The 24,507-nt window shown below is 51.5% G+C and overlaps 7 protein-coding genes across 7 annotated transcripts; 5 read left to right on the forward strand and 2 right to left on the reverse strand.

Annotated features, from left to right (window-relative positions):
- Positions 1-159: 159 nt before the first annotated feature.
- MRS44_017327 (uncharacterized protein) lies at positions 160-4,788 on the forward strand (the record flags this gene model as incomplete). Its single annotated transcript, XM_046284386.2, has 3 exons — positions 160-1,816; positions 1,870-2,867; positions 2,938-4,788. The coding sequence occupies 3 exons, from the start codon at positions 160-162 to the stop codon at positions 4,786-4,788; spliced, it is 4,506 nt and encodes a 1,501-aa protein (XP_046125002.2).
- A 1,506-nt stretch (positions 4,789-6,294) lies between these two features.
- Positions 6,295-10,984, forward strand: MRS44_017328 (uncharacterized protein; the record flags this gene model as incomplete). Its single annotated transcript, XM_065617763.1, has 10 exons — positions 6,295-6,419; positions 6,848-7,132; positions 7,194-7,596; positions 7,665-7,823; positions 8,325-8,495; positions 8,555-8,923; positions 9,437-9,539; positions 9,595-10,441; positions 10,495-10,578; positions 10,636-10,984. 10 exons carry the CDS (start codon positions 6,295-6,297, stop codon positions 10,982-10,984), a joined length of 2,895 nt encoding a protein of 964 aa, XP_065473835.1.
- A 44-nt stretch (positions 10,985-11,028) lies between these two features.
- On the forward strand, positions 11,029-11,526 carry MRS44_017329 (uncharacterized protein; the record flags this gene model as incomplete). The annotated part of the gene is made up of 1 exon (XM_046281706.2): positions 11,029-11,526. The coding sequence occupies one exon, from the start codon at positions 11,029-11,031 to the stop codon at positions 11,524-11,526; it is 498 nt and encodes a 165-aa protein (XP_046124998.2).
- Positions 11,527-11,737: 211 nt separating this feature from the next.
- Positions 11,738-13,498, reverse strand: MRS44_017330 (uncharacterized protein; the record flags this gene model as incomplete). Its single annotated transcript, XM_065617764.1, has 5 exons — positions 11,738-11,991; positions 12,051-12,289; positions 12,341-12,767; positions 12,821-13,301; positions 13,349-13,498. 5 exons carry the CDS (start codon positions 13,496-13,498, stop codon positions 11,738-11,740), a joined length of 1,551 nt encoding a protein of 516 aa, XP_065473836.1.
- A 497-nt stretch (positions 13,499-13,995) lies between these two features.
- MRS44_017331 (uncharacterized protein) lies at positions 13,996-15,436 on the forward strand (the record flags this gene model as incomplete). Its single annotated transcript, XM_046279103.2, has 3 exons — positions 13,996-14,261; positions 14,312-14,564; positions 14,624-15,436. 3 exons carry the CDS (start codon positions 13,996-13,998, stop codon positions 15,434-15,436), a joined length of 1,332 nt encoding a protein of 443 aa, XP_046124996.2.
- A 612-nt stretch (positions 15,437-16,048) lies between these two features.
- On the forward strand, positions 16,049-17,749 carry MRS44_017332 (uncharacterized protein; the record flags this gene model as incomplete). Its single annotated transcript, XM_046271746.2, has 3 exons — positions 16,049-16,347; positions 16,524-17,432; positions 17,572-17,749. 3 exons carry the CDS (start codon positions 16,049-16,051, stop codon positions 17,747-17,749), a joined length of 1,386 nt encoding a protein of 461 aa, XP_046124995.2.
- A 202-nt stretch (positions 17,750-17,951) lies between these two features.
- On the reverse strand, positions 17,952-23,932 carry MRS44_017333 (uncharacterized protein; the record flags this gene model as incomplete). The annotated part of the gene is made up of 9 exons (XM_065617765.1): positions 17,952-20,357; positions 20,422-20,913; positions 20,987-22,099; positions 22,150-22,441; positions 22,493-22,614; positions 22,666-22,829; positions 22,985-23,333; positions 23,390-23,555; positions 23,862-23,932. The coding sequence occupies 9 exons, from the start codon at positions 23,930-23,932 to the stop codon at positions 17,952-17,954; spliced, it is 5,175 nt and encodes a 1,724-aa protein (XP_065473837.1).
- Between the last annotated feature and the right edge of the window lie 575 nt (positions 23,933-24,507).

The following is a 24,507-nucleotide window of genomic DNA, read 5'->3' on the forward strand; positions in this document are numbered from 1 at the left end:
GATTGCTTCGAAAATAGCGCATGCTGTGTCCAGGGGCTTCTACGGCGATGACCCTTGCAGGTGGCACATATATATCTATCCGCATTTCCCAGGGTAGAACCATACTCTCTGTTCCTTCCTTGTCACTGTTCACAACCTTCTCGTCGCCCCTCCTGCACCATGGCTGCCGAGCCTGATCTCCGCAAGAAGGAGTTGGAGGAGCAACTGAAGAATGACAATCGCGATGTCGCAGACCTGTGGAAAGAAGCGCTCAAGAGCTACAAGGGCATCGTTGGGTTCGACCTGCAGCGCAAATTCGACAATGTCCAGGGCATGCTCGGCTTTGGCACGGACCAGATGAACAACTTCCACAAGTTCAGGCACGACAAGGGCAAAGTCGACCGCTTGAGGACTCTCTTCGCCTCCAACCTGGATCTTGTGGAGCAGGGCGCCAATCAAATCATATCCGCGGCTTCGCCAGCATTCCCACCGGCAGCGGCCATCGGAACGGCTCTGACTTACCTGCTCCAGGCCTGCCGGTCCGTGTCGGCCGACTACGACATCGTCATCGTCTTCTTCGACGACATGAACAGCTTCCTCACTCGTATCACCATCCTGGAGACCCGACTCCCAAAATACAAGGCCTATCAGAACTGCCTGATGGAGGTCTTCACCTCAATCCTCACCATGTGTGGCTTCGCGCACAAGTACATTGAGCTCGGCCGCTTCAAGAAGTGGATCTCCAACTTGTTCAAGGGCGACGATGGAGAGCTTGGGGGAGCGAGATCCGACATGAACAAGAGGCTAGAGCATCTTCGGCAAGCCACCGAGTTTGCTATTCTCGGCAACACCGAGGAGACGCTCAAGATGACCGCCCAGCTTGAGGAGAACCAACGGTCTCATGCTGAAATGCTGGAGGAGGTCGGACATGCTCTCGACACCATTCACGAGAATACAGAGAGCATCAAAGACGACGTTGCAAAATTGCTCAAGCTATTTGGCGGGCAGAAGAATGAGAAGCAGCTGGAGAAGCCGCAGGCGAACAAACCGCCGTCTGCTAATGGCATTCGGCACGCCATGCCTGTGATCGGCAAAGACGACCACGAGTACCAGGTCTTGAAGGAGACGCTTCTCCCAGATTCTTGCAGCTGGGTGTTTTCAGAACCCGAGTGGGAAGAGTGGCTGAATATGAAGGACGGGACGCGCCCTATCCTCGCCATTACCGCGCAACCTGGCACCGGGAAGAGTCATTTGGCCGCGTCGGTGCACGACATGCTTAAGCAGAGGGCTAGGGAGGATGACACAGGGCACACCTGCGTCGCCCACTTCTACTTCCGCGAGCAGGAAAATAGCTTCGCCTGGTTTCTCTGCGGCATAATCACCTTGGTGAATCAGATTGCAGAGACTAACAACGCTGCTTGCGAGAAGCTGAACGCTCAGATTGCGAGAGATGACATCGACCTCAACGCCAGGCTTTGGCAAGACATTGTCAAGTATCTGCTTGGGGCCGTCTTTGAGCAAGACTCCAAGTTTCACCTCTTTATCGTATTCGATGGACTGGATGAGCTGCGCGACTGGGCTAGCTTCAAGGAGTTCTTGTCCAAGTTCATTGTGGACGAAAAGCTCAGGATCTCGCTGGCGGTTACCTCCAGGCCTGAGCGCCTGAATGATCTCCCTGAAGATACCAAGCTGATCCGGATAGAAGCAACCAAGGAGAAGCAGCGTCAAGACCTCATGTCTCTGATCTGGCATCAAATCAACTCTCTCAACCATTTGAGAAGATTCAGTCGTTACGTCCAGCAGAGAGTCGCTGTCAAGGTGGAAGAGGCGTCTCCAAGTGAGCATTCTTCTCGTTTGCCTCTATTTGAGGATACTGACAGGTTTCACTAGACATGCTCTACGCAGAGCATCTGCTCGTCCGTCTTAATAATCTAGGCCGCGAGGGCGCGGTCCTTAGAGCACTCGAGCAGAAGAAACCCGAGGATCTTCACGGTATCTATGAGACTCTCCTCGCAGAGTGTCAGCGCCGAATGCCGGTCAACCATCAACAGATCGCCGCCTCCCTGCTCCACTGGATCGCTTTCGCCAAGAGAGGCTTGACGCTCACTGAGGTTCAGTCCCTGGTGAAGTGTCTGTCACAAGATGACGAATTTGATCTTGAGGAGATTCCCGAGTTCTTCTCCAAGTTCCTCAGAATCGGAGACCCCGGCTATGACGCTGAACTGCGAGCAAAGCACCAAGCCAGCAGGGCCACTGTACAGGACTTGAAGAAGGACGACGATGACGACGACGATGGCGACGACGACGACATTTATGAGGATGGACCCCTTCCGGTGAAGTTTCAGGAACGCTCCATGAGGCATTACTTCACCAACAGTTCCCACGGATCTTCTCCTTTCCGATGGGGTCCCTCGGAGGCGCACCGCAGGATTCTTCTGACCAGCACAAAGCTTGCCCAGCCTTCTCGAACGGATGTGAGCGAGGGCCTTCAGAAATATTGTGCCTTGCATCTCCTCGACCACTGGATTGACATCCAGATCGATCAGCACACTCCTGAGGAGCAGATTGAGGTTCTAGAAGCGTTCGCCGAGGCGCTGTCCAACAAAACCGGGCTCTCCGAGATGCTGGGCAGGGCTGGCATAGTGTATGGCAAGGGATCGACCATGAAGACCGACAGCAGAATACGCGATTGGGCAAAGCTTCTCGAGAAGCCAGACATCAAAGCGGCGCTCAGTGAATTCGCGGTCGAATGGTGGCAGCGTGTTGGTCAGGACCCTCCGACCAGTCGCCTCGGCCTGGCCAAGGGATATCTACGCGAACTGTACCAGGCACAAAGTTCACATGATGCTATTCAGGCGTGGGAACGCCTGAGGGGTGTCTTGAACGCGGTAAGAGCATGACTTTCCTAGGCTATGGCGGTGTAATAACAAAAAGACTATGCTGATGATTCACAACTAGACGGGTCTAGGCAAACTACTCATGGAACAGGCCTATATCAACTTTCCTGACCAGTTCGAGGATAGCAAAGACCATGACGACGACGACAACAAGGAGAAAGCTAAAGAGGAAGATGACTTTGATGAAACAGCAGCCAGCCTGGGTATTCTGAACCTCTTCGGAGATGAGATCAAGCCCGATGCAGGTGCCCGCCGTGCCGTGTCAGAGGTTCTTGTTGAGGAGGATTACCTCAAGCCGGCTGAGAAGATATGCAGAACCGCTCTAGAGCTCTGCAAGCCCAGGGATCATGAGTGGTACAGAGCCTCTTGTGTTCTCTCTGACATCCTGTTGTATCAGAAGAAGAAGAAGGAAGCCTACGATGTCATGGACACCGCGGTCGCTGAACTACCGGCGAACGAGGTCCCTCCGCACCTCAAACGCATCGTTTATACAACCTGCGCCAAGGCCCAGAAAAAATTGGGCTATCTAGGTCCGGCCCTCAAATCCTATGCCGACGCCAAATCTGCCGATCCTGACGGCATCACTCCTGCTGAGGACCTTGTTGGCGAGCTGAAGGTGCTCGACAGGAAGAAAGACAAGACCGAGTACATCCAGGTTCTGAAGAGCTGGAGTCTTTTGGAGAGAATCACCTGGCTGGCCTCAAATTACGCGGACGAGGGCGAGGAGAGACATGCCGTCTTCTGTGATATCGCTTGCGAGACGGGCGAACAGGAGTTCATGGTCAAATTCTACGAGGAAGTGACTGGCTTCCTGGACAACCTCGACGCTGGCACGCCTCTCCGCGTGGACCTTGCTCTTATCTACCTTGAGGTCTGTCGGGATCCCGAGAAGGCTCTCAAGACACTGGACGAGGTGTTTGACAGCCACGCCACAGGCTTCATGTTCCCGATCACGGCCGTCAACGCAACCTGGGTAATCGAGAGGGCCGTGGACACGATGATGAACGTTCAGGTAGAGCTCTTCCGCAAATCCCGCGATCCCATCTACAAGGCGGAGCGACTTGGCTCCCTCGCTGCCCTCATGCAGCGGCCCTTTTCCCTGGATGTCCCCCGAACCTCTGCGTTCTACACCAGTCAGCAACGCGTAGGTCTGGCGTACATGTACATGGTCATGGGGCCAGTGGCCAAGTTCCAAGAGGTACTGCAGTCCTTGCTGGACGACAGCTTCGCAGGCCTGAGTGACTCGGTCGGGTGGAACGACGGCCCGTATCTCTGGGTGCTTGCCCAGGCACTGGCAATTCTGAGCCGGGCACTAAGAAACGACGAGAAGCTCCGTCGATACGCCCGGATTGTCGGCTCTGGGCTTTTCTCCCAGCTGAGCAAAGGTGACGATGATGATGAAGAAGAAGTCCGCGAGCAGGCCATCGATGGAGGCAGTCCAAAGAAACAGGTGGACAGCGAGGATAAGCAGGAGGCTGTGGATGACGCAGGCGCAGACACGGACAGCGATGACAGCGAGATGGGCGACCCGCCCGAAGACGAGGGAGACCTGCTGAACCCCGACGAGGCGCTATACAGCTGCGGAGGCTTCTGCCACCCGCCGCGCACGTTCCGGTGGTGGGGAGGCCGTTCGGCGTACTTCTACGTGACGTTCACGACGGGCATGATCTGCGAGGAGTGCCAGGCCGAGTACGAGGCCATCCAGCGCGGCGAGGGGACGTTCAAGGGCCGGTACTTTTACGGCATTGGGCACGACCACCTCAAACTTCCTGTCGAAGGCTGGCGCGGTGTCAGGGATGGTGTGCTGACGTTGGAGGGCGAGGAGCCGATTGCCGTGGACGACTTTGTCAAGAAGCTTCAGACTGAGGTGTGCGAGGATGCATGGGGTCGGCTTTGGGCGGGCGGGGCTTAAGTGAGGTTATCACCAAGTCCCGCGTGTTCCTTTGCACCGAATCACTATAATAACCGTCGATGCCTCTGGTATACGAGTCTTTTGCTGTGGGCAGCAGAAAGACAGAAAGAAAAAAAAAAGGCCACTGTGTTAGCATTGGGATATGATGGTATGATGTGTTGATAATGTGTTCTTTGTTATAGTTGAAGCCCGGTCCTTGATGGGTTAACTGAGCCAGAAGACGGTAGTAATCCATTGTTGGTATGAGCCTTGATGAAGAAAGACGCTTCCACAAGCAGGTCTTGATTTGATGGAGACTTCGATTCGCCATGAATGAGATCATAAGCGTTCCGCTGAGGTCGGCCTAAAGATATACTCGGCAAGTGCTTCACTAAGGATAATAAGGCCGGCGATGACTTGCATCTACTTAGTAGCTAGTGAGTTAGAGGCCGGCAGTGGGACTCGCTGCGTACTTGACGTATGTACCCGGAGCTCCTTCTAGCGGGAGTGGTCGGCAAAATAAGCATTATCGAGGCTACTGCATAAGAAAGTCCCTATGTGTTTGAGGGCAAGGTCGAAGAAATTAGGGGGTAACTAAGCGGGTGTTTAAGTGGGAGAACAACGGCTACCGAACATGCAAGGGAACGCTGGTGAAGAACTGGGAGCTTTTCAAGCAGTTGGAATAACCTAGACCAGTACCGTTTCGCATCAGACATAGCTATCCTCCGCCCTCAAGTACGCTTCTATGCAGCATACTGTTGTGATTGCGGCAGCAGTGCCCCCATATAGCTAAGGGCCTATTTCGGTCTCCCGGTCATGTTAGTTATGTACCAGTCTTGCAAAAGTCATGTTTTACCTACGCGCGTAGCCCGCCCCTGGCCGAGCCTCGGTTGAGGGGCAGCCTTGCAAGCAAACAGAAGGCGATTCATTCATTCACTTTCTGGCCTCTTTCTGGCACGATGGAGACCCATTGACAACCGAACCATGTTGATGGTTCTCTGCTCCCAGAAATCGGTTCAAGGGGCGATTCGGTTCCTTTCTAGCCTTGCTAGTATTAGCTGGAGGTGCTGGCGGCAGAAATGGCACGCTCGGAAGTAGCGAGAGGATTAAATCGAATAATCCCATTGCCTTATGTACCACTGGTGGCGGTGTCAGTTGTGTAAGCTGATGGAGGCTTCCTCGCCGTGTTGGTGGTTGAAGCTGGTATGATGCCTAAAAGGCCGAGGTTTTCGGTGGGAAGCTTGAACCGGCACTTATGCACAACTGGCGGGCTGTTTAAGAGGTATCTGTTCACGTGAAGATATAATGACGTCAGCAGATACGGTTGGGCTCCGTCGGCCTTCTAGTCCCCCTGTGAGACTGGCCGGCCTCTGGTCACGAGACCCTTAGACCTTTGGTAATTACTGCCATACAAGGGGGTCACTTTAGCGGTCTAATGATTGCAAGGTTCAATTTAGTTGGCAGCACTGTAACTCTCACATTAGCTAAGAGTTAGGTCGTCGGTTGAGTCTCTCGGCCACAAGAGCGATGGATATGCTACCCATGATCCCCATTCAATGTCCGCCGACACGATCTGAAAATCCTGCCAAGCTCTTCTATCCCCGAAAGGATGCTCGTATCACCAACCTGGCTCGGTTGCCAGGCCCTGTTAGGTAACAGGGGCATGCACACTCGGGTCTAGACCACAGTCTGATCGGACGACAAAGACCCCCCCCCCCCCCCCCACCTCGGCCCGCTATTGATGTGAGACATGAATGATCGGTGCACATAGCCGACACACTATTCTAACTGGCTCGCACGGAGCTGGTTGTGAAGCAGCCCCCACGCATGCATGGGACCTTACCATCATGATCTAAAGTGCTATAGCAACTGCTAGAGAACACCGCATGTGTCCTAATTCGAAGGGGGTGCTTGACCATCATCCCGAGATCAAGCCTATGGGCGGTCTCTGTTGGCTCGGGTAACCCCGGTGCTGTCTACTACCCCTGTAAACTGTGGTCCTTCCTTCTTGGGACCAACAGCCAATATGGGTAAATGGCCTGATAGAGAGACCTGATTAAGAACCAACTGCATAAACTAGAGGCACTTCTGGATATGAGGGCACCCACCGACACACCCAACAGCATCATGCCGTGGAGTCGAATATGCCTTGTAACGCAGTGGGTGCTGAGGCCTCGGATATTCCAGCCATGACCGCTGTCTGGATCGGCTCACATCAGCATCAAATTCTTTATCTGGCTGGGCATCCCTTTGTCGCTTTACTCTCTAACGCTGACTTCTTCGTCTCATACCGGCTGAAGCCTTGCCAGCGCCATGAAACTTTCCTACGCCGTCTTCTTATTAGCAGCCCTCTTTTCCAACGTAGGTCTCTCGACCAAGTCCTCTCTTTGAGAACTGCGCTAACAGTATGCGGAATAGGCCGATAGGCTTGAAGCTCCTATCGAAGGGTACGGAGTGGTAGTGCCGGAATGGGAGGTTGAAGTGACACCAGGAGGGCCCACGACGGTATTGAACGGGACGATCGAGGAAGTGCATAATGAACTGCTCCAGTTGAATCCCGACTGGGATGAAGAGTACATCGGAAATAGCACGGCCGATGCTGGCGAAATCAACGAGCGAGACGCTGGTTTTAGGCTCCTCGCTCGGACCGATTTTAGCGATGCTGCCTATCGCTGCGGTGGCCGATGGCCAAAGTGCCGAACCACCTTCATCAGTCAAGGCATCTACTATCTCCGCAGCGTCAAGGGGAAGCCGCGAAACGGACCCGGTCCCGGCAATTGCGGTCGAGTTAGCTGTTCTTTCAACTCTGCCATTTGGTGGTGCAATGATGTAAGTGTTTACGCTCGACAGTTGCTTGGCCGACGTTGTTTTGATAGCTGACCATGATCGGGATTTAGAACGCTAAGCCAAAGACGCTGAACAGCTTTGGGAGCATTGCAGACGGTGCTGCGTTTATTGTCAAGAAATGTTACATCCCCGATAGAGGACCACCTGTGCCAGGAAAGTGGAACATGATCTCTGGCCAGGCTTTTCACCATACCAACTGGAATGTGATTGTTAGAAAGGATAAGTGTTAGGAGTTTGGTATCTGCTTGGATACTTGGGCGAACGGGATCATGTCGTAAACCTCTGCCTCATAGATAAACCACAGATTTGACGGAACCATGACAAGCCAAGGATAGAGTCTAGAATTATGATGACTGTGGCACAGTAGCGAAGTGAATGTTAATGCGGACAACCCTCAGGTATGACTTATGTTGGTCCACTGCTGGAATACTTGCCGTGCTGAGCAGGGCTTGAATCTTCCGAGGTCCGTCAACACCCAAAACAGCTTCCAGCGCGGCATTCTTGATACGGATGCCAATGTCTTTCAGCTGATGATGAGTATGAAGCCAGAGCCCCACCGAAAACCAACTGCATATACGAAATTGATGGGCCCCCGTGCGCACTGCAACTGATTGGGAACGAACACCGCATAACCGACAAGACTGATCCAACGTGAGGCATTTGACTAGCGGTCAAATTCCGCCGTGTGCGTGGTTTTATGACCCTAAAAGCTCATGGTGTCGCTATCCGGTCGTGATATTCTGACCAAAGTCTGCGACTGTAGTACAGTCTCAATCGCTTCAAAAGCCATTATTGTCCAAAGTTTTCACTCAAGATTCTTCTTTATCCTTACTATGAAGCTTCAACACGTCGCCTTTCTCGTGGCTGGCCTTTTGCCTGGCGTGAGTATACGAAACAGCCGAATGACCGAGGCAGTGCTAACGTCACATCTGTGTACTAGGCACTCGGGCTTGATGCTCCTATCGAAGGGTATGGAGTGGTTGTGCCTGAGTGGGAGATTGAGGTCACTCCGGGAGGTCCTATAGCCGTGCTTAATGGTACGGTAGAGAAAATCCACGAAGAGCTTCTTCAGTTGAACCCCAACTGGGACGAGGAGTATATATCGAACTCTACCGATACTACCGGCGGCGCTTCGAAGCGAGATAGCGACTCCCATCTGTTTAGCCGGACTGACTTTAGAGGGTCTAAATACACGTGCCGTGGTCGATGGCCAGAATGCCACCCTAACCCTATTCGGAGGGGAATAGAGTATCTCAGGTACGTGCAGGGTAGGCCCAGGAATGGCCCCGGTCCCGGGAACTGTGGCCGGGTAAGCTGCTCTTACAACGCCGCGATCTGGTGGTGCAACGATGTAAGCCACACTGAAAATTCTGTCGATAAGGGTTGAACCTAGTGGCTGATCGACGTGATTAGAACACCAGCGCAAAAACTCTTGCTGGATTTGGGAGCATTGCGGACGGGGCTGAGTATATCGTCGATAATTGCATGCGGTGGCATTGGGTCAAGGGGGGTTACGTGAGCGCCGTAGCGGGCCAAGTGTTTCATAAAACCAAGTGGAATGTTATAGTGAGGAAGGATAAATGTTAGATGGGCGTTGGGTTTCAGGAGAGGCATATCATATTTCGTCGCCGCAGTCTCTGTCCGCTCTAATGTCTGATTGCATTATGTCCTTCGAGTAGGTGCTCTTTGGGGATGGGGTGAGGCGCAAGTTTATCTGATATACTAAAGGAATAACGTCAAGAAAACAGCCCTTTATAGCTCCCTTTTGAAGATAATTCTTATACCTATTGATTACTTATTTGCGGTTAGTATTTTCTATTAGATAATAGTGAGCGAGAAGCTCAAGAGATTAGATTCCTTGAACGATGATGGTGGCCAGAATGGTTACGGAACTAGGTCTGCAAGAGAACCCAAGGCCAATGCGCGTAAGCTCGGCACTGGCCCGCACTAGACTTCTGCACGGATGACTCGCATATCAAGAAGGACCAGACGGACAGGAAACTACCATCGTGCCAACCGAAGCCGTGCCCTCATCTGGCACAGATACGGGTATCTCCACTGGCACCGAAACTGGATCATCCGCGGATGTTACTTCTGGCATCTTGACCGAAACCGAAACTGGAACCCAGAGTCTTTCTAAAACCAAACTACCTGAGACAGAGACAACCGTCAGCGGTCAGCCCACCAGAACACAGGCTAGCTCGGCCCCCACCGGTACCGAGACTACCCTGACTAGCACCACCGACGGCGTGTCATCTGATGATGGTTGTTCCACGGATGCGTCTACTAGTTCTGCTTCTGCTATAGAGGGCTCTTCCACAGGTAGAGCGACTTCCGGAACTGAGACCACTGAGACCGAGAACTCTGGTGGTGTGTCATCAACTCACCCCACCGACACCGAAGCGTCCACAGCACCTGTTGAGGAGACCACCTCCTCGGATGCCGAACAATCAGGCACTTCAGATATTGAACAAACGACTTCAATCCCCTCAACTAATGCTGAGACTGCCACAACGCCGTCTGGAGTGACAAGCAGCAATGGCCAAATTGGCTCCACCACAGCTATCCCGAGCGAAGCCGTGAGTACCAATACCAACGACCCAACACCCACACAAAAACCAACTGACGCAACGGAGCAATCACCTTCGGTCACAATGCCACCTGCATCTACGACAACCGAAGACAACGTTGTGATCTATCCCATAACCACTTCGGTCTCAGAGCCAGGACCGTCAAAGATCCCATGCAAGATGTGGTTCTTCTTTGCCTCCATCGATATGGTCCAAGGATGGGGAATCGCTGGGCCCCCTGGTCGAATTGTCCCACCGTAAGCTACTACATCACGTCTACGTCCAAGAACGAATATCTAATGAGATTTAGGGGGCCTCCTGTGCTTTCTATCGATCCAAAATTTCACATAAACATTGACATTAATGGAAAGATTCCAGACTGGCCTAAGTACACGTAAGAGTTTTCTTGCCCTGCCGCCATAGAGTTGAAATTGTTAACTTCCTTTCACAGTATCGGCCCAGATCTTATCCCTACCTTTTCGTCAAAGCCTGATGGCGAATGCAAGACAGAAAGCGCCGAGATGTGTATCACGAGCACTTATTTTGGCATCTCTATCGGTGAATCCAAGACCGAGACGACAACGACCAGCACCACTGCCACATGCGGCACGATTTCCGGATGCGACATTCAAGATTCTGATCCCACCGTAACCATCACCAGCGCGCCAACCGAGAGTACCGCGGAAGACACAGGAGTGATGGCTGATTGGGAATACTGGGCAGCGACGGAACCGACGAGGACTACGAAGAAGCAGCCGAGATTGCCCAGTCCAGGATCGACGCCGTGTTTGGCAGTATAACCACTACGGCCCCTCCATCAACAACCACTGCGCCGTCGACCACAATGCCAGATACGCCTTCCAATACCATAAACTGGAGCAGCTGCGATGCCGGGATGGGCAACGATTATGGCTCAACTCTGGTCGCCGGCAAAGGAGAGTTGGAAGACTGCGTCTGCCACGATGGAGCTTGGAACATCTTTCCGTCCTTTTCCAGAGACGAAGAGAAAGCAGCGATAGATGCCTTCTGCGACGACACGGTGATAGAGGCTGGGAACAAGACGCGGAAGTCCTGGAACACGTCGCTGAGCGACGGGGCTCAGCTGATCCTCTCGGCAGGGTTCAGCAACGATACGGAGGAGTGTCAGCCCGAGAAGGACCTGGAACTGGGTGACTATTACAGGGAGGGCTTTGCGAGAATCACGAGCTGCGACTGGGTAAAAACGGAGGACGAGACCTATGGCGGTAGGTATTGCGATAATGGTGAGTATGGGTGCGTCTATTTCAGCCTCGGGGGCGTTAAGGATTGGTGGAGTAAGAGGAGCGAGGACGTAGACTCATAGATTGGCAGTCTATACATTAGTAGTTAGTGTTTGTCTTTTTTTTTTTAACTATTTCTTAGCTGGCAATTAAAAGATGATAGAGAATTACTGCTGGCAAAATTGTAAACCCTTTAATATATATTATTTAGAAAACTCTTATCTCTGTTATCTACCATCCTTCTACTCTATTTTATCTAGCTAAATACTCCATATCTTGCTAAAAAGGCACGGATTAAGAGCTGCGGCGCCCATTCGGCTCGAAGGGGAACAAAGCTGCGATCAAAGCCAAGCCACCGAATAAAGCTGCACACACGTAAAGCGGCACAGCCGTAGCAGTGTTGCCAGATGAAGCCACAAAGGCCGACACGATGCCCATGAGCCGATTGAAGGCCACTGCGATCCCGCTCCCTGTCGCGCGATGTGCCGAGGGGAAGACCTCGGCGGTATAAGCATACAAAGTGCTATAGTAGATATTTATGCCGCAAGCTAGAATGCAAACTCAGTATGAGCAACTTATGTTTCGCGAGTAGAGGTTAGCAACTTACAAATAGCACATGATATTCCCACATTCTGGGCATCAGTCTTAATCCCAGTGATGCCAAAAAAGAGAGCCATACTGGCAAGGGCGCCAATGAACATGGTGTACTTGCGTCCCAGTCTTGTCGAAACGAGGTAACCGGCAATAAGGGACCCGGGAATTCCAGAAATCGTTGTCAGTGTCAAATTTCGGTACGTCTCGAACTGCGAGACAGGCTTACCGGGCACTCGAGTTGAGAGATACGCCCTGTTACTCGGTTAGCATTGTCCCCTTTGCAAGAGAGCGAGATTTACTCACGGCAAGAACACGTAAAACAACGGATAAGCCAGTCCGGTGTTGGCCCAGGACAACCAGATCAAAATGGTGCTCAAAGTTATCTTGCGCGAGACAAAGAGGCCCTCCACATGTCCCCTGATATCGCTGAGGATAAATGTCTTTCCTTCCCTTTGCGTCAAGCGAACCTGCCCGCATGATTCAAGTTTCTCCAATGTGAGTGAGCAGGGCCTATTGTACTTGCGAGCCTGATCTTGGTAGTACTTCACCAAGTCCGCATCTCGCCCAGCAGTGAGGAGGAACTTGGGCGTCTCCACGAGGCGAACTACCGTGACGCGGAGTATCGAGAGAACAAAAACAAGTGCGCCACAGGTAAACATGGTGTATCGCCAACCAGCATTGTTAGACCACCCACAGCCATCGCTGTCGGAGCAGTTCCAGCGACTTTGTGCTATCCAAGAGAGTTAGCATTCGTGCCAATCTGCAGCAAGGGTATGGCCATACTCATGAAGCCCCAGGCGACAAATCCTGTGATGGATTGCCCAAAACCCCACCACCCGGCCAGGGCGGTGACAACCCATTGCTTGTCGCCTGGAAGAAACTCAAGCAAGACTGTCGGATCAAGGATCAAGTTTCCACCGGACCCGAAGGTAGACAATGCGAGAAAGGCACCCAAAAACGGAAAATTAGGCGCTGCGCCCGCCACGACCATGGCCACAGAAGTGATCCAGAGCGTCAGGTTGAACGCCAGCCGTCTTCCGAGAATGTCGGCGCCGAAGCCCCAGAACAGTGCTCCCACTAGGAGACCGACATTCTGCGCGACGACTCCTGCATTGACGTAAGAAGACGCAGTGGCGAGCTCCCGAAATGCCTGTGCTCCGGTAACACCCTGTACCATGGTCAACAGCGAGTCCACGGCATAGCCAAATCCGTTGAGAAAGAAAAGCTTCCAGTGGAAAGGAGTCCAGCCGAGCTCGTCGTTTGCCTGTTTGGTGTAAGTGCTAAGCCCGGGAACAAGGGGAGAAGGCTCACATTGTTCACTAGGCGAGTCTTCAGCGCCAGGACCTCATCCTCGATATCGAACTCAAGAATGTCCTTGCCAGTCGACTCGGAAGTATCGAAACCATCACTATCACCTCGAGGACTGGTCGAAACTCGGTGTTCTTTCAGAGATAGAGACATGTCAAATGTCGTTAAGCAATAGCGGAAGTAGAAATTAACAGTTGTTGGCGTGAAAGCAATCAACTCTGTTCTCAAGTTGGGACTGACTCATTGCGAACAGTGGGAAGAGACTGTATTTGAGCAATTGCGCCTGTCAGGCCATTCCTCTTGGAGGTCAAATCGACTTGACACCAAATCCTTGCGTTTCAGATGCTCTCAGTTGGCGTTTTTTGCGCTAGACCATGTCGCTCTTGCGTGATCGTGGGACCAAGACTCTAAATGTGCAGATAAATGAGCTCGGAGCGTTTATGTCACGGCCCCGGTCTTCCCAGTTACTCTTGCGTGATTGCTAGACCAAGAGTTTAAATGCAGGGATAAAAGAGCTCGAGGCGTTCATGTCATAGCCCCGACCTTCCCGATTTTCAGCCAAGAAGCTGGGGCAGAAGGCCAGAGGCTCAATTTTGTGACTAGTGAATGATGCAATACATCCCTGGACTCTGATCAAGCAGATCACCAACATGTCGACTTCAGAGTGCCCGGTGGAGGGCATCAGGGTTGCCATTATCGGAGGGGGCCCCGCAGGCCTTGCGGCCGCCATTGAGCTGGCTAGACTACCCTTCGTGGATTGGCATCTTTACGAACAGAAACCAGCCATCAGCGAAATCGGGACCGGTATTACGCTGCAGCGCAGCACTTGGAGGTTATTGGAGAAGCTCGAAGCTTCCAAGCATCTTCGAGCTGGCGACTTTTTCAGGCCCTCGGATGGTCACGACAATCAGTATAGGTGAGACAAGCACTTCCCTCAAAGATGACCTATGTTAATGTCTCTTTCAGGGACGGACGATCCGGCGTGATTGTGAAACAGACGCATCCACCAGCACACGTTGCTCCTCACCAAGCTCCCTGCAGGGTGAATAGAGGCAAGTTGCAGAAGGCATTGCTCAGGGAAGCAAATCAAAATCGTATTCGAACTGGAGCGAAGTTGGCAAACGTCGAGCGTTTACCTTGTGGTACGCTCCGCCTCATATTCAGCGACGGTTTAACCAGCGAAGTCGACCTCCTAATCGGTGCCGACGGTATCCGATCTGTAAGTGAATCATATAGCATCATCTACAGCCACACTACTTACTTCCTCTTGACTATCAGGCCGTCAGAAGCTTCGCCTTTCCAGACCATTCCGTCAGCTACACAGGCATGACTGCCTATAGAGCGGTAGTCAAAGCGTCAGACGTCAAGCAGATAAACGGCTTTTCTAAAGCGACTGTGTTCTGGTATGGTGCTGAGGGGAAGTGGGTTTACACAACTCCTCTGGATAACCATGACTGGGAAATCACATGGAGAATCAGGGAGGCCGATGACGGGGACCGCTCAACCTGGGGAAGAGAAGTCAGCGTGACCAAATTTGTTGAAAGGTTGCAAGAATACTGCGAGCCGGTCCAGCAACTGCTTTCCCTCGTCACCCATGTCAAGCGGTTTGACTATTTTGGCGGGACACGATTGCATTCGGTCATCAAGCACGGCTCGATCGCTCTCATAGGAGACGCGTCGCATCCTTTATCCGGTGCCTTCGGTGCTGGCGCTGCTTTTGCTCTCGAAGACGCTCATACACTTGCAGGAGCACTCCACTGGGCTGCATCCGCAACTCGAAGTTTGCAAGATGCTCTCAAGCTCTTTGACAGCGTGAGATCACCCTACTATGGTGCTCTTTACCAGACCATGGATGACATCGCCGCTTCCCACGAGAAGACCTCCCGCGAGGCTGCGTCGGCGGAGGAAGAGATCGTTGGCCGTATCGAGAATGTCTCAAAGCCAGAGAATAACTGGATGTTATACCACGATGTAAGGTCAAAATCTCCCCAGTCGTCTTTGTTTGTTCTAATCCGCCCTGAGCAGGTCGACCAGGCGTTGGAAGATGCCATCGCGGCAAATGAGGCAATTGGTATTAGATCGGTGTTATAGACGTTTCTATTTACTTAGATGTAGATTGGAGAACCATGGATAATCTGGGGAGTGTATAGCATTGCACTGGAAGTTTGGTATTTTTCCATCGAGTTGTGCCTATTGTCGAACCCTCAGGAGTAGGTTGGTAAACACCAAGTCGCCATAGTTTCCGCCTGTCACAGCGTACAGATACAGAAATCTTCTCCGATTCTAGAATTATCGCTAGGCTGGCCAGAATCCTGCAAAACCTTCATGTTAACGAAACTAGGTCTGTCTTTCATGCCCCAAAATTCCAGTGACAAGCCACAGCCATGATGCATCACTCAACTGGCACTTTGTGAGGCGGGTGCAGTCAGATTACACAATGCTCGTGGCTAGAGTCCATCCAGTAATTGCGGGCACGGCAAACTTGACATGTCGGCTTAGCCAGCTTCCCCGAGATTCGTCTTTTACTAGGCAGATGGCGTGATACCGCTTTTCGTTCAGGCCTTACGACGCACGATGTTCCATGCTTAAATACAAGCAAGCATCCTCGTGGGCAACATGGAATGCCACTACAGTCCGACCGGCCAAACCAAGAAGGATTTTTTAGATCATCTTTCGTTTCTTCCAAATTTACACCGTCACACTATGCCGACAAACTCTTTCAGAGTGATCATCGTCGGTGGCGGACCCGTTGGCATAGTTGCGGCGCACGCCCTTCACCACGCCGGCGTCGACTTCATCGTTCTTGAGCAGCGAAATAACATCTATGAGGATGTTGGCGCTAGTCTTATTGTCAGTCCGCACAACTTGAGAGTCTTCCACCAACTCGGTCTATGGAAACATCTTGAAGAAATTGGCGCTCCCCTCCTGCATCATTCGCAAGGATTTGACCAGCGGAAGCACAAATTCAAGCGCTCCTATGCTTTGAGTCTTTTGCAGGAAAGGTACGTAACTTCTATATTCCATCCATTACTGGCCAGCCTTATATCAGAGACAAACTCCGAGTGTTAAGAGGAACCAAGAAAGAAATCCGGATGCTGAAGCCAGTTTTCGTTTCCCCGTCCAAGATATAGCCCCCAAGGATCTTGCCACAGCCTCCACTTACTAACGTTTGTAATAGTCACGGTAGCTCTCTTGTAGCATTTCACCGTGCCCACCTGATCAAAGTTCTCTATGATAACCTGCCCGATGCTGCGAAAACTCGTTATCTTCCGGGTAAAAAGCTTGTCGACATTGTCGTAACCTCAACGGGAACGGATGTCACTTGTACAGATGGGAGTGTCTACTCGGGGTCTATTGTCATTGGTGCAGACGGTGCTCATTCCAAAACTCGGTCGATAATGCGCCGCTGTGCACTCCAAGCCGGCCCGTCTCTCACTTCCACCTGGGATCCCGAGTCCCCTTTCACATCAACCTACAAGTGCCTTTGGGCATCTTTCAGTCGCCCCTCGGAGCCAGGGGATAGTTACGAAACACAGGGCCAGGACCGCAGTATCATGTATCTGACGGGCCGCGACAAAGGCTGGATATTCCTGTACGAGAAACTTGTCCAGCCATCCAACGATAGGCCCTTCTACGACGAAAAGGCTCTCCGCTCCTTTGGGGAGAGCTTTGCACATTGGCCCCTCAATGAAAAGCTGACGGTGAAAGATACACTCGAAGATCCGTCTGCCATCGTCGGCATGACTGATCTGGAAGAGGGGATTGCCAAGAACGTTAGTTGGAACGGCCGCATCGTGCTTGTCGGTGACGCGTGGCACAAGTTTACCCCGAACTCCGGCCTGGGCTTTAACAATGGAATCCAGGATGTGGTCTCGTTGTGTAACAGATTACAGGCCCTGATATGCGTAGAGGCCAAGCCAGATGCAGCATCTCTTCAGGCCGCCTTTGATGAATACTATGCTGAGAGACATGAACCGCTCGAGGCGGATTTCTTGCGCTCTGCTAGCGCAACGCGGCTATCAACTTGGGAGACTCGAACGGATTATCTTCTAGGGAGATACTTGTATTCGATTGGTTATGTTCAGCGGTATCTGACGGGTAAAAATATTTCTCCAAGAATTAGCAAAGGACTGATCCTTAACTATATCTCAACATCAGAACACTTTTTAGGGAAGGTTCCTTGGATATCTTCTATTAAGAGTCAATAACTCAAATATATTTGGTAGATTTATTCTCCTTTCCAACCTGTGGTACGCTCTTCTGGCTCAGTTATCCCATCGAGAGCCGGGCTTCAGCTATAACAAAGAACACATTATCAACCACTGTCAAGGTCAACCACTGCGGAAGAAAGTCAGCGGGGACTACAAGCTGTCGCCAGGAGCAGACGCTCTCCCATGTGCTTGAGAATATCATTACAGCGGGCTCAGGTCAGATCATAAAAGATAGCTCGAAGTGGCATCATTACACCCACTTAAGCAAATTGAACGGGTATGTCCAAGGCAAGGGAAATTTTAGGAAAGCCCGCGGCCATCACTTATAAGTAAGTGCACACCCTAATGCTGAAGGTACCACTGATTGAAACAATCACTTCTATCGCCTGCCTCTGTCATTCCTCTAACCTTAACTTCGTCCATCGCTCTCTGATAAATAACTTGTCAAGATCAAGTTCCATGAAAACAACGCCATGCTTGTCTGTGCTAAAAGCAACCCTTCCACCCTTTATCGTCAAGTTCTCAGTCTCATAGTCCAGAGGGAGCCAAAGAATATTGTCCCAACCCCAAGTAATCCACCTTTCATGAGCAAGGACGCACTCGTGAGGTACTTCTTGTTGTGTTGACAGTGGCAAGTCTTTGTCTTCCAGTGGCAAACGAGGAACAAGTAGGTTTCCGACTCGAGTCTCAATGAGGCCGCCATCGTCTGAAAATCGAAGTTTGTAGGTCGACAACAGGCAATCAAATGCCGGCAGCTTTTCCCCTTTCAGATTCCAGAACTGCATCTGATTCCTACGCCCGGATACAGCGTAGAGTCCCAAAGTTTGAGTCGGTGAGATGGCCGCTGTAGATTCAACGGTAGAGTCCACATCATATATCTCCAGAGACCCAATCACTTCCCCATCAGAAGTGCTTCGGACGATATATTCCCAGGCATGTTGGGCTTGGCAGTATCCAAAGGCTGCAATCGACTCACTGTTTGCAGCAAATTTTACCTGTAAAAACTTCTGTGTGGTTGTGAAGGCGCATCTTTCTTGTCCTGTTGCCACTTTGACGAGATGTACCCAACAACGATGCTCGTCCAAGCGGGAAACGTATGACAGAAACTCGCCATTCGGAGACAAAAGGATATCGCCTATCAAGGAGCAGACTTTTATCTCCTGGAAAAGATGGGCCCCTTTGGAAATATCCCATACGTGAACGGTTTTGCTGCTCCTGGAATACCAAGCCACCCGGTCCTTGACAGATGAGAAAACGAGCCCAGAGACCTCCCCTTGAAAAAGAGAGAGACTCTGCCATGTGCTTGTCCTGACAATCGAGGTTTGGAACGAACCAACCATTGCAACCAACTCGGCGTCTGCCGAAAAAACGACATCCTTCGAGATGTTGTTCTTCATTGGCATCTCGAATACTTTGAATGGCTGTCCCTCCATCGTAGGGCCCCAGAACTGAATTCGATGTTCATTCCAGGTCGCCAAAAACCGGCCATCTGGGGAGAACGAGTGCTCCGGTGGCAAAACTCGTGTGGACAGGTCACAGCCCGCGGGCCAGTTCCAGATCTCCATCCCCTCTCCTCCATCAACATGTAGGAAACGGTCAGTCCCAGGCACAAAGTGAAGGTCATAGATAGAGACAGGACGGCTTTTCAAAGGCAATTGCTGGTCACCAACGTCCCCGGAAGCAATGTCGAGTGTCACAGTCCACAGATGAATCAGACGCTTCCACCTTGAGTATGTAAATGATGCCATGTATCGGTCATCTGGGGAAAGAGACAATTGATCAGAGTCGCTGTTGATGTTGAAGCAACCAATCTCCTTTCCTGTCGCCGTAAGGCATAATCGGACGGCCCCATCTTTCAGGTGAATGGCAACGTATCGAGCATCATTTGGCGAGAAAACAACTCGCTCGATATCGGCCAACTCCTCTTGACGAGCCAGATAGAATCGGAATGATTCTCGCCATGTTTCAGTATCCCACTGCACAACAGTTCTGCCGATTGCTGAAGCCAAGGTCTTTCCTTCATCCAAAAATACGACGTTCCTGATAGGGTCCGTACCGACATGCAGCTCCTTCAACTCATCCGTGGCAACGTTCCACAATCGGATGCAAAATTTCTTCCATTCTATATTGACAAGGATGGCCACGATTTGCCCATTTGGCGCGAATTGTACTGCGCGAGGCTCGCACCCCTCGAGGTTGAGCTCGCGTGTCTGAGAGGCGTCTGTAGTCGACCATAATCCAATACCCTCTTTATACAGCGCTGCTGCGATGATGTCGCCATTTGGAGTAATGGCAATTTCATCAACATGAAAATAGCCTGGGACTTCTTTGTATTCTTTCGTGTTATTCGAGGCGAGCTCCCAAATACCAACGAATCCATTTCGTCCTCCAAGTGCAAGCCTCTTGCCATCTTTCGAAAACTTGATGCAATTGATCGAGTCGTGGACCAAGATTCTCTGCATTTCGATGCCTGTAGTAACATCCCATAGGCTAATTGGTGCATCATGCGACCATGACGCAAGCACCGTGTTATCTGGGGAAAAAACCATGCCTGGAACGTTCCCTGCGTCGGCTTCCAAGACCAACAGCTCTGGGTTCCAAACCTGCCGCAATGGACTCACGACTTTGACCCATGGAGGGATAAACTGCGAAAACTCTCTGCGTATGATGCTTCGTACAGGACTGAAGAGAAGTGCGGATAAGTAAATTTGCATCGGAGCTCTTTCCATGATCCAACGGTTCTCGCGCAAGAAAGGCCTTGCGTCTTCGACAAACGCATGGAGATCAGGACAATCGGCTTCCTGCGATGTCAAGTGTTAATAATAGTCCTTTCCCGTATGTTTATGTTTGTGGGGAAGAACATACCTCAGTCATTTCCTTGAGGCGATTCATCACCAAGATCGCCACATGCATCTGCCTCATCAGGCTGAGTGCCTCCAGCCAAACCAAGGGCTTCTCCCGCAGGAACTGGTAGATGATCCCATCAACCCCCAAGAAGCTGTTTCGGCTCTTCTCAGATATATTCTCCAGATGATCAATCCAGTGATGACAAGAGTACTGCAAGTGCTGCGGAATGCGGTTGTTGACAACCACGGGCGCCAGCTCTTCGACGAGACCGCCCGGATGTTGAAGGTCGCACATGTCCTGGCAAAGACCATCCTTCATCAAGTCGATGCACTTTCCCAACATCATTTCATGGACCTCTTCTGGAGATACCCGGAACTCAGACGGGCACTGCTCGCTCAGAAGGAACTCGCTGAAAGAGAGATGAATCAGGGTCAACGACCCGTTGTCCTGCTCGGGAATGTTGACCACGGCACCGAATGCGGCAACTTGCTGTTTGAGGTCCTTTTCTCCCTTCGAGATGAAGTGACCCAGTGAAGCCATTGATACCGGCCTGAGCAGAACGGCGATGGTTCCTAGAATCAACCTGATCTCGTCTGCTGCCTTCTGTCTCTCTCTTCACCCTTTTGCCATCTCGTCCGACGTGATGGTACTCCAGAATCTTCTTGAAAACGTGGACTTGGTGCCCATCAGTCTCTCTGAACTCATCGTCGCCATCCAGAATAAGCTGCAGTCGACCGTCGAGATCTTCTTCGTCCAGCTCATGGTCAAGGAATCGACAGGCCACAGAAGCACACAGGAATACACCCCCTGCCATCTTCCTCAGCCTCTCAATTTTGTCGGTGTTTAACCAGTCTTTGGGCCATTCTTGAGTATTGGCAATTCCTGACAACGTGTGTTTGAGAAACTTGGAAATGTCATCAATGCCGATCACCTCGGCTTCCTCTACAGCGTATACGCCATGACCATCATTGACATGGCTCTGACTCCCAATCTTTTCGAGATGGGCCGAACGATAGAGGCCTTGAAGAATTGTCTCGAAAGACTTGGAGATGTAGGTCTCCTTTCGGCTAGTGACCAGGATCCGGATTTGGACTTTTGTTTTTTCGAGGTTGAGGTTCTGAAGAAGTTGAAGAATGTCTCTGGCGTTTGAACACTCATCAAGAGCATCTATGACGATGAGGAACCGGGTGGGCGAAAACAACTCCTCGTCAAGGGACAAGAGAGGATCGCGGACGAGCAAGTGAAGCTGCTCACTAGGTGACTTGTTGTCGACATTGAGATTGTCTTGGATCGCCTTCGAAATGTGACTTCTGAGTCTGGGTACACCAGATGCCAAACATCGCGCGACAGTAGTAACAAGATTCGTCCCTGAGCTTCGGCTCTTATCGTTATTGTTGAAGAACCAACTGGCTCCAAGCAAGAGAGATGAATGCGGAGGTTCTGAAGTGGCAAAAGGCTTCCGCTGGTGAAGGCGTTGAGCAACGGTGAGGGCGATACTGGACTTGCCAGTACCGGCCAAACCATGAAGCCAGAATACGAAGGGGGCATCTGGATCTTCTACCCAGCTTTGAATGGTATTCAGGGTCTCGATCTGGGTGCCCTCGAGGCAACCACCATGTTCTTCTACCTCTCGAGAGTCGAAGAGGGCGGCACCAACGCATGTTAGCTTGTCAAGACGGGTATCGTCTGCGCTTTCCTACTCGAGTTTAGTAGGCTTCCCTACAAAGTTCACGGGAGAATCAGTACCGTTATCTGCTCACGAAGAGCCCTGACACCCTCTGAAATGGCCGGAAGTTCGGACAAGGTCATGTCGCTTCCAAGGGTTGTGAAGCCGCCCGCGATCTTTGCATTGGCGTTTTGTGCATCTTTCAACATTTCATTCCAGGCGTCTGCTTGCACGGCATCACGGCCAGTACGGACAAGGGAACCATGCTGATAGTGCACCAGAAGTCTGATCTGGTAACGAAGAGCGGTTGCATAAAGCTTGACAATCTCCTGCTCCATTCTTTCTATAAGAGAGGAGGTCGCTGGGTCGTGTCTGATACGCGGTAAGTGCTGTATTTCTGTAGACTGGGAAGAGGATACGCACTGCTCACTTTGGTCCAGCTCGTTCAGTCTGTGCTCAACCACGTTGCTCTGCAGGATAAGGAAGCCAATATCCTCGAACCCGGTGGCTGCATCTTCGTCTTGCTGGAACACGTTTTGGAGAAACTAGACAACGATTAGCAGGGCGGTCCAAGCTTGATGAGCGACATGGCATACTGGTATTATCGCCATAGCACCACCCCAGGCCAAAGCAGCCGTCGGATCCGCGGACACGCCAGCTTTGACAAGGTCTTTGTACTTGACAATGAACTTGATGACTCCGTAAATCTTGTCTCGGACAATAACTTGTTTCCCTTGCCTGACAATGACGACTCGTTGCTCTGAAAGGTTGTCAAGCTCTTTCCTGACCTATTCCTGAATTAGCCTCTGATTGGTTTTGGGTTCTTCGAGGTATGAGGTAGGTGGTGTTTGTTCGATTCCTGTCCCGGCTATCTTGTTAGCTTGTTGGACCAGCTTGATATTTCTACCAACGTACCGCTCGCAGAAACATTCGCGTGGGCCAGGACGTATCTCTCATAATGGAGCCGTTTACTCCCAAAGTCCTCTTCTGTACACAGTTTGTCGTACGCCTGTTGCCATAGACTGCGCCTCGAGCTAGCATCGGAGCTCTCGGGGGCTGGGTTTGAAGACTGTACATTTGCATCGGTTGAAGCAACGGCAAGAGGGTTTGAAGCATTTTGGCCTTGAGAACCAGACTCAGACTGTTCAAGCACCTCCTCCGTCAACTCAGGCGTTGGTTGGTTTGAGGATTCGGACGTCAGTTGGCCTGTCAACGCTCCCTGGACTTGGTTCGTCGGCGCACGATGCCCATCAACGGAATCCGGCTGATAAAATTGTAAGCAAGCAGTCATGCAAAACCAGACATTGAGCGATTCCTTACCGCATTTCCTTCGTCCGTAGCCGTTGTACCATGTTTGTTCAGTCGTCTCTTGATGCGGGCGGGGATACGCTCAAGTAGTGGTCCATGCCTGGCAACAAGCCGAGACACCAGGCTGGGAAGACTCAATGAGTTGGCAAACGGCAAAGGTCGAGAGCATCGACGGCACCTGCTGTGCTATTGCGAAGGGGTTGATCACGTAGAACTAAGGTTGGAAAAAGTGATTGTCGATTTTGGGGGGACAAAGTGTGAAACAATGTCTGGTGAGTAAGGCATATGTGCATATAAGTATGCTTGGCCCTATCCAATAAATGCAGCCACCCTTCTGCAAGACCTCAGCGTAAGCGCTAGAGGCTTGAAAAAGTGTCAGGCTCTCTGCCAGCCCAGTCAAACTCGGGCCTCACATCTTAGCGAATACGAAGGATGCACTTGGCATGCACTTCGTTGTCAGTCTGATTCGTCATCTGTGCCATACTGCATAGAAGCGATGGCTCTGGGACTCATTATGGAACCTGTTGCAGTGGCCATAGTGTAAAGTGAGCCCATGATTGGAGACCAGTGTTTGTTTGTTGACTTGGGCATCGTTCTGTTGAGTGAAGGCGTCATCCCTCCAAGTGCTTCGCTGGTATCAAAACACAGACCATGGATAGAGACGTAGTAATCACCCATGCAAATGCTTTTTGGCCTACTTACTAGCCAGCCCAAGGAGTGGCCTGGATGTAATACAACTGGTACTTAATTGTAAGAGTTATCAATAATTCACAAAAGTAGAGAATATGTCAGCTTACGGGCGATGCTCGGGGCAATTCAGTGTTTCGTTGGTCAGATTTCGTCTAAATTCCCTGTGAACAAGGGGGAAATCATATTCAGATTCAGTCACTGGGCTCGCCCTCGAATACCCTCTGTCTTCTGTCTCTGCCCTGCCGATGCCTCCTCACCTATGCTACCCTACACTCACAAGCTCGCCCGCGGCTTACGCTGCTGAAAAGCTAGTAGGAATGGGTGCAGGATGGAGGAAGCGGGCGAGAGAAACCAGAAGCGCGCTGAGCCCCCGTGGCTACGACGCGTCGCGTCTGGTGACCTAGCGCGTCCTTTGACGCCTAAAAAGAGGGGGTCGGCAG

Source organism: Fusarium solani (genome assembly GCF_023522795.1).
Source record: "Fusarium solani strain SB1 chromosome Unknown bctg00000013, whole genome shotgun sequence".
Taxonomy (NCBI): domain Eukaryota; kingdom Fungi; phylum Ascomycota; class Sordariomycetes; order Hypocreales; family Nectriaceae; genus Fusarium; species Fusarium solani.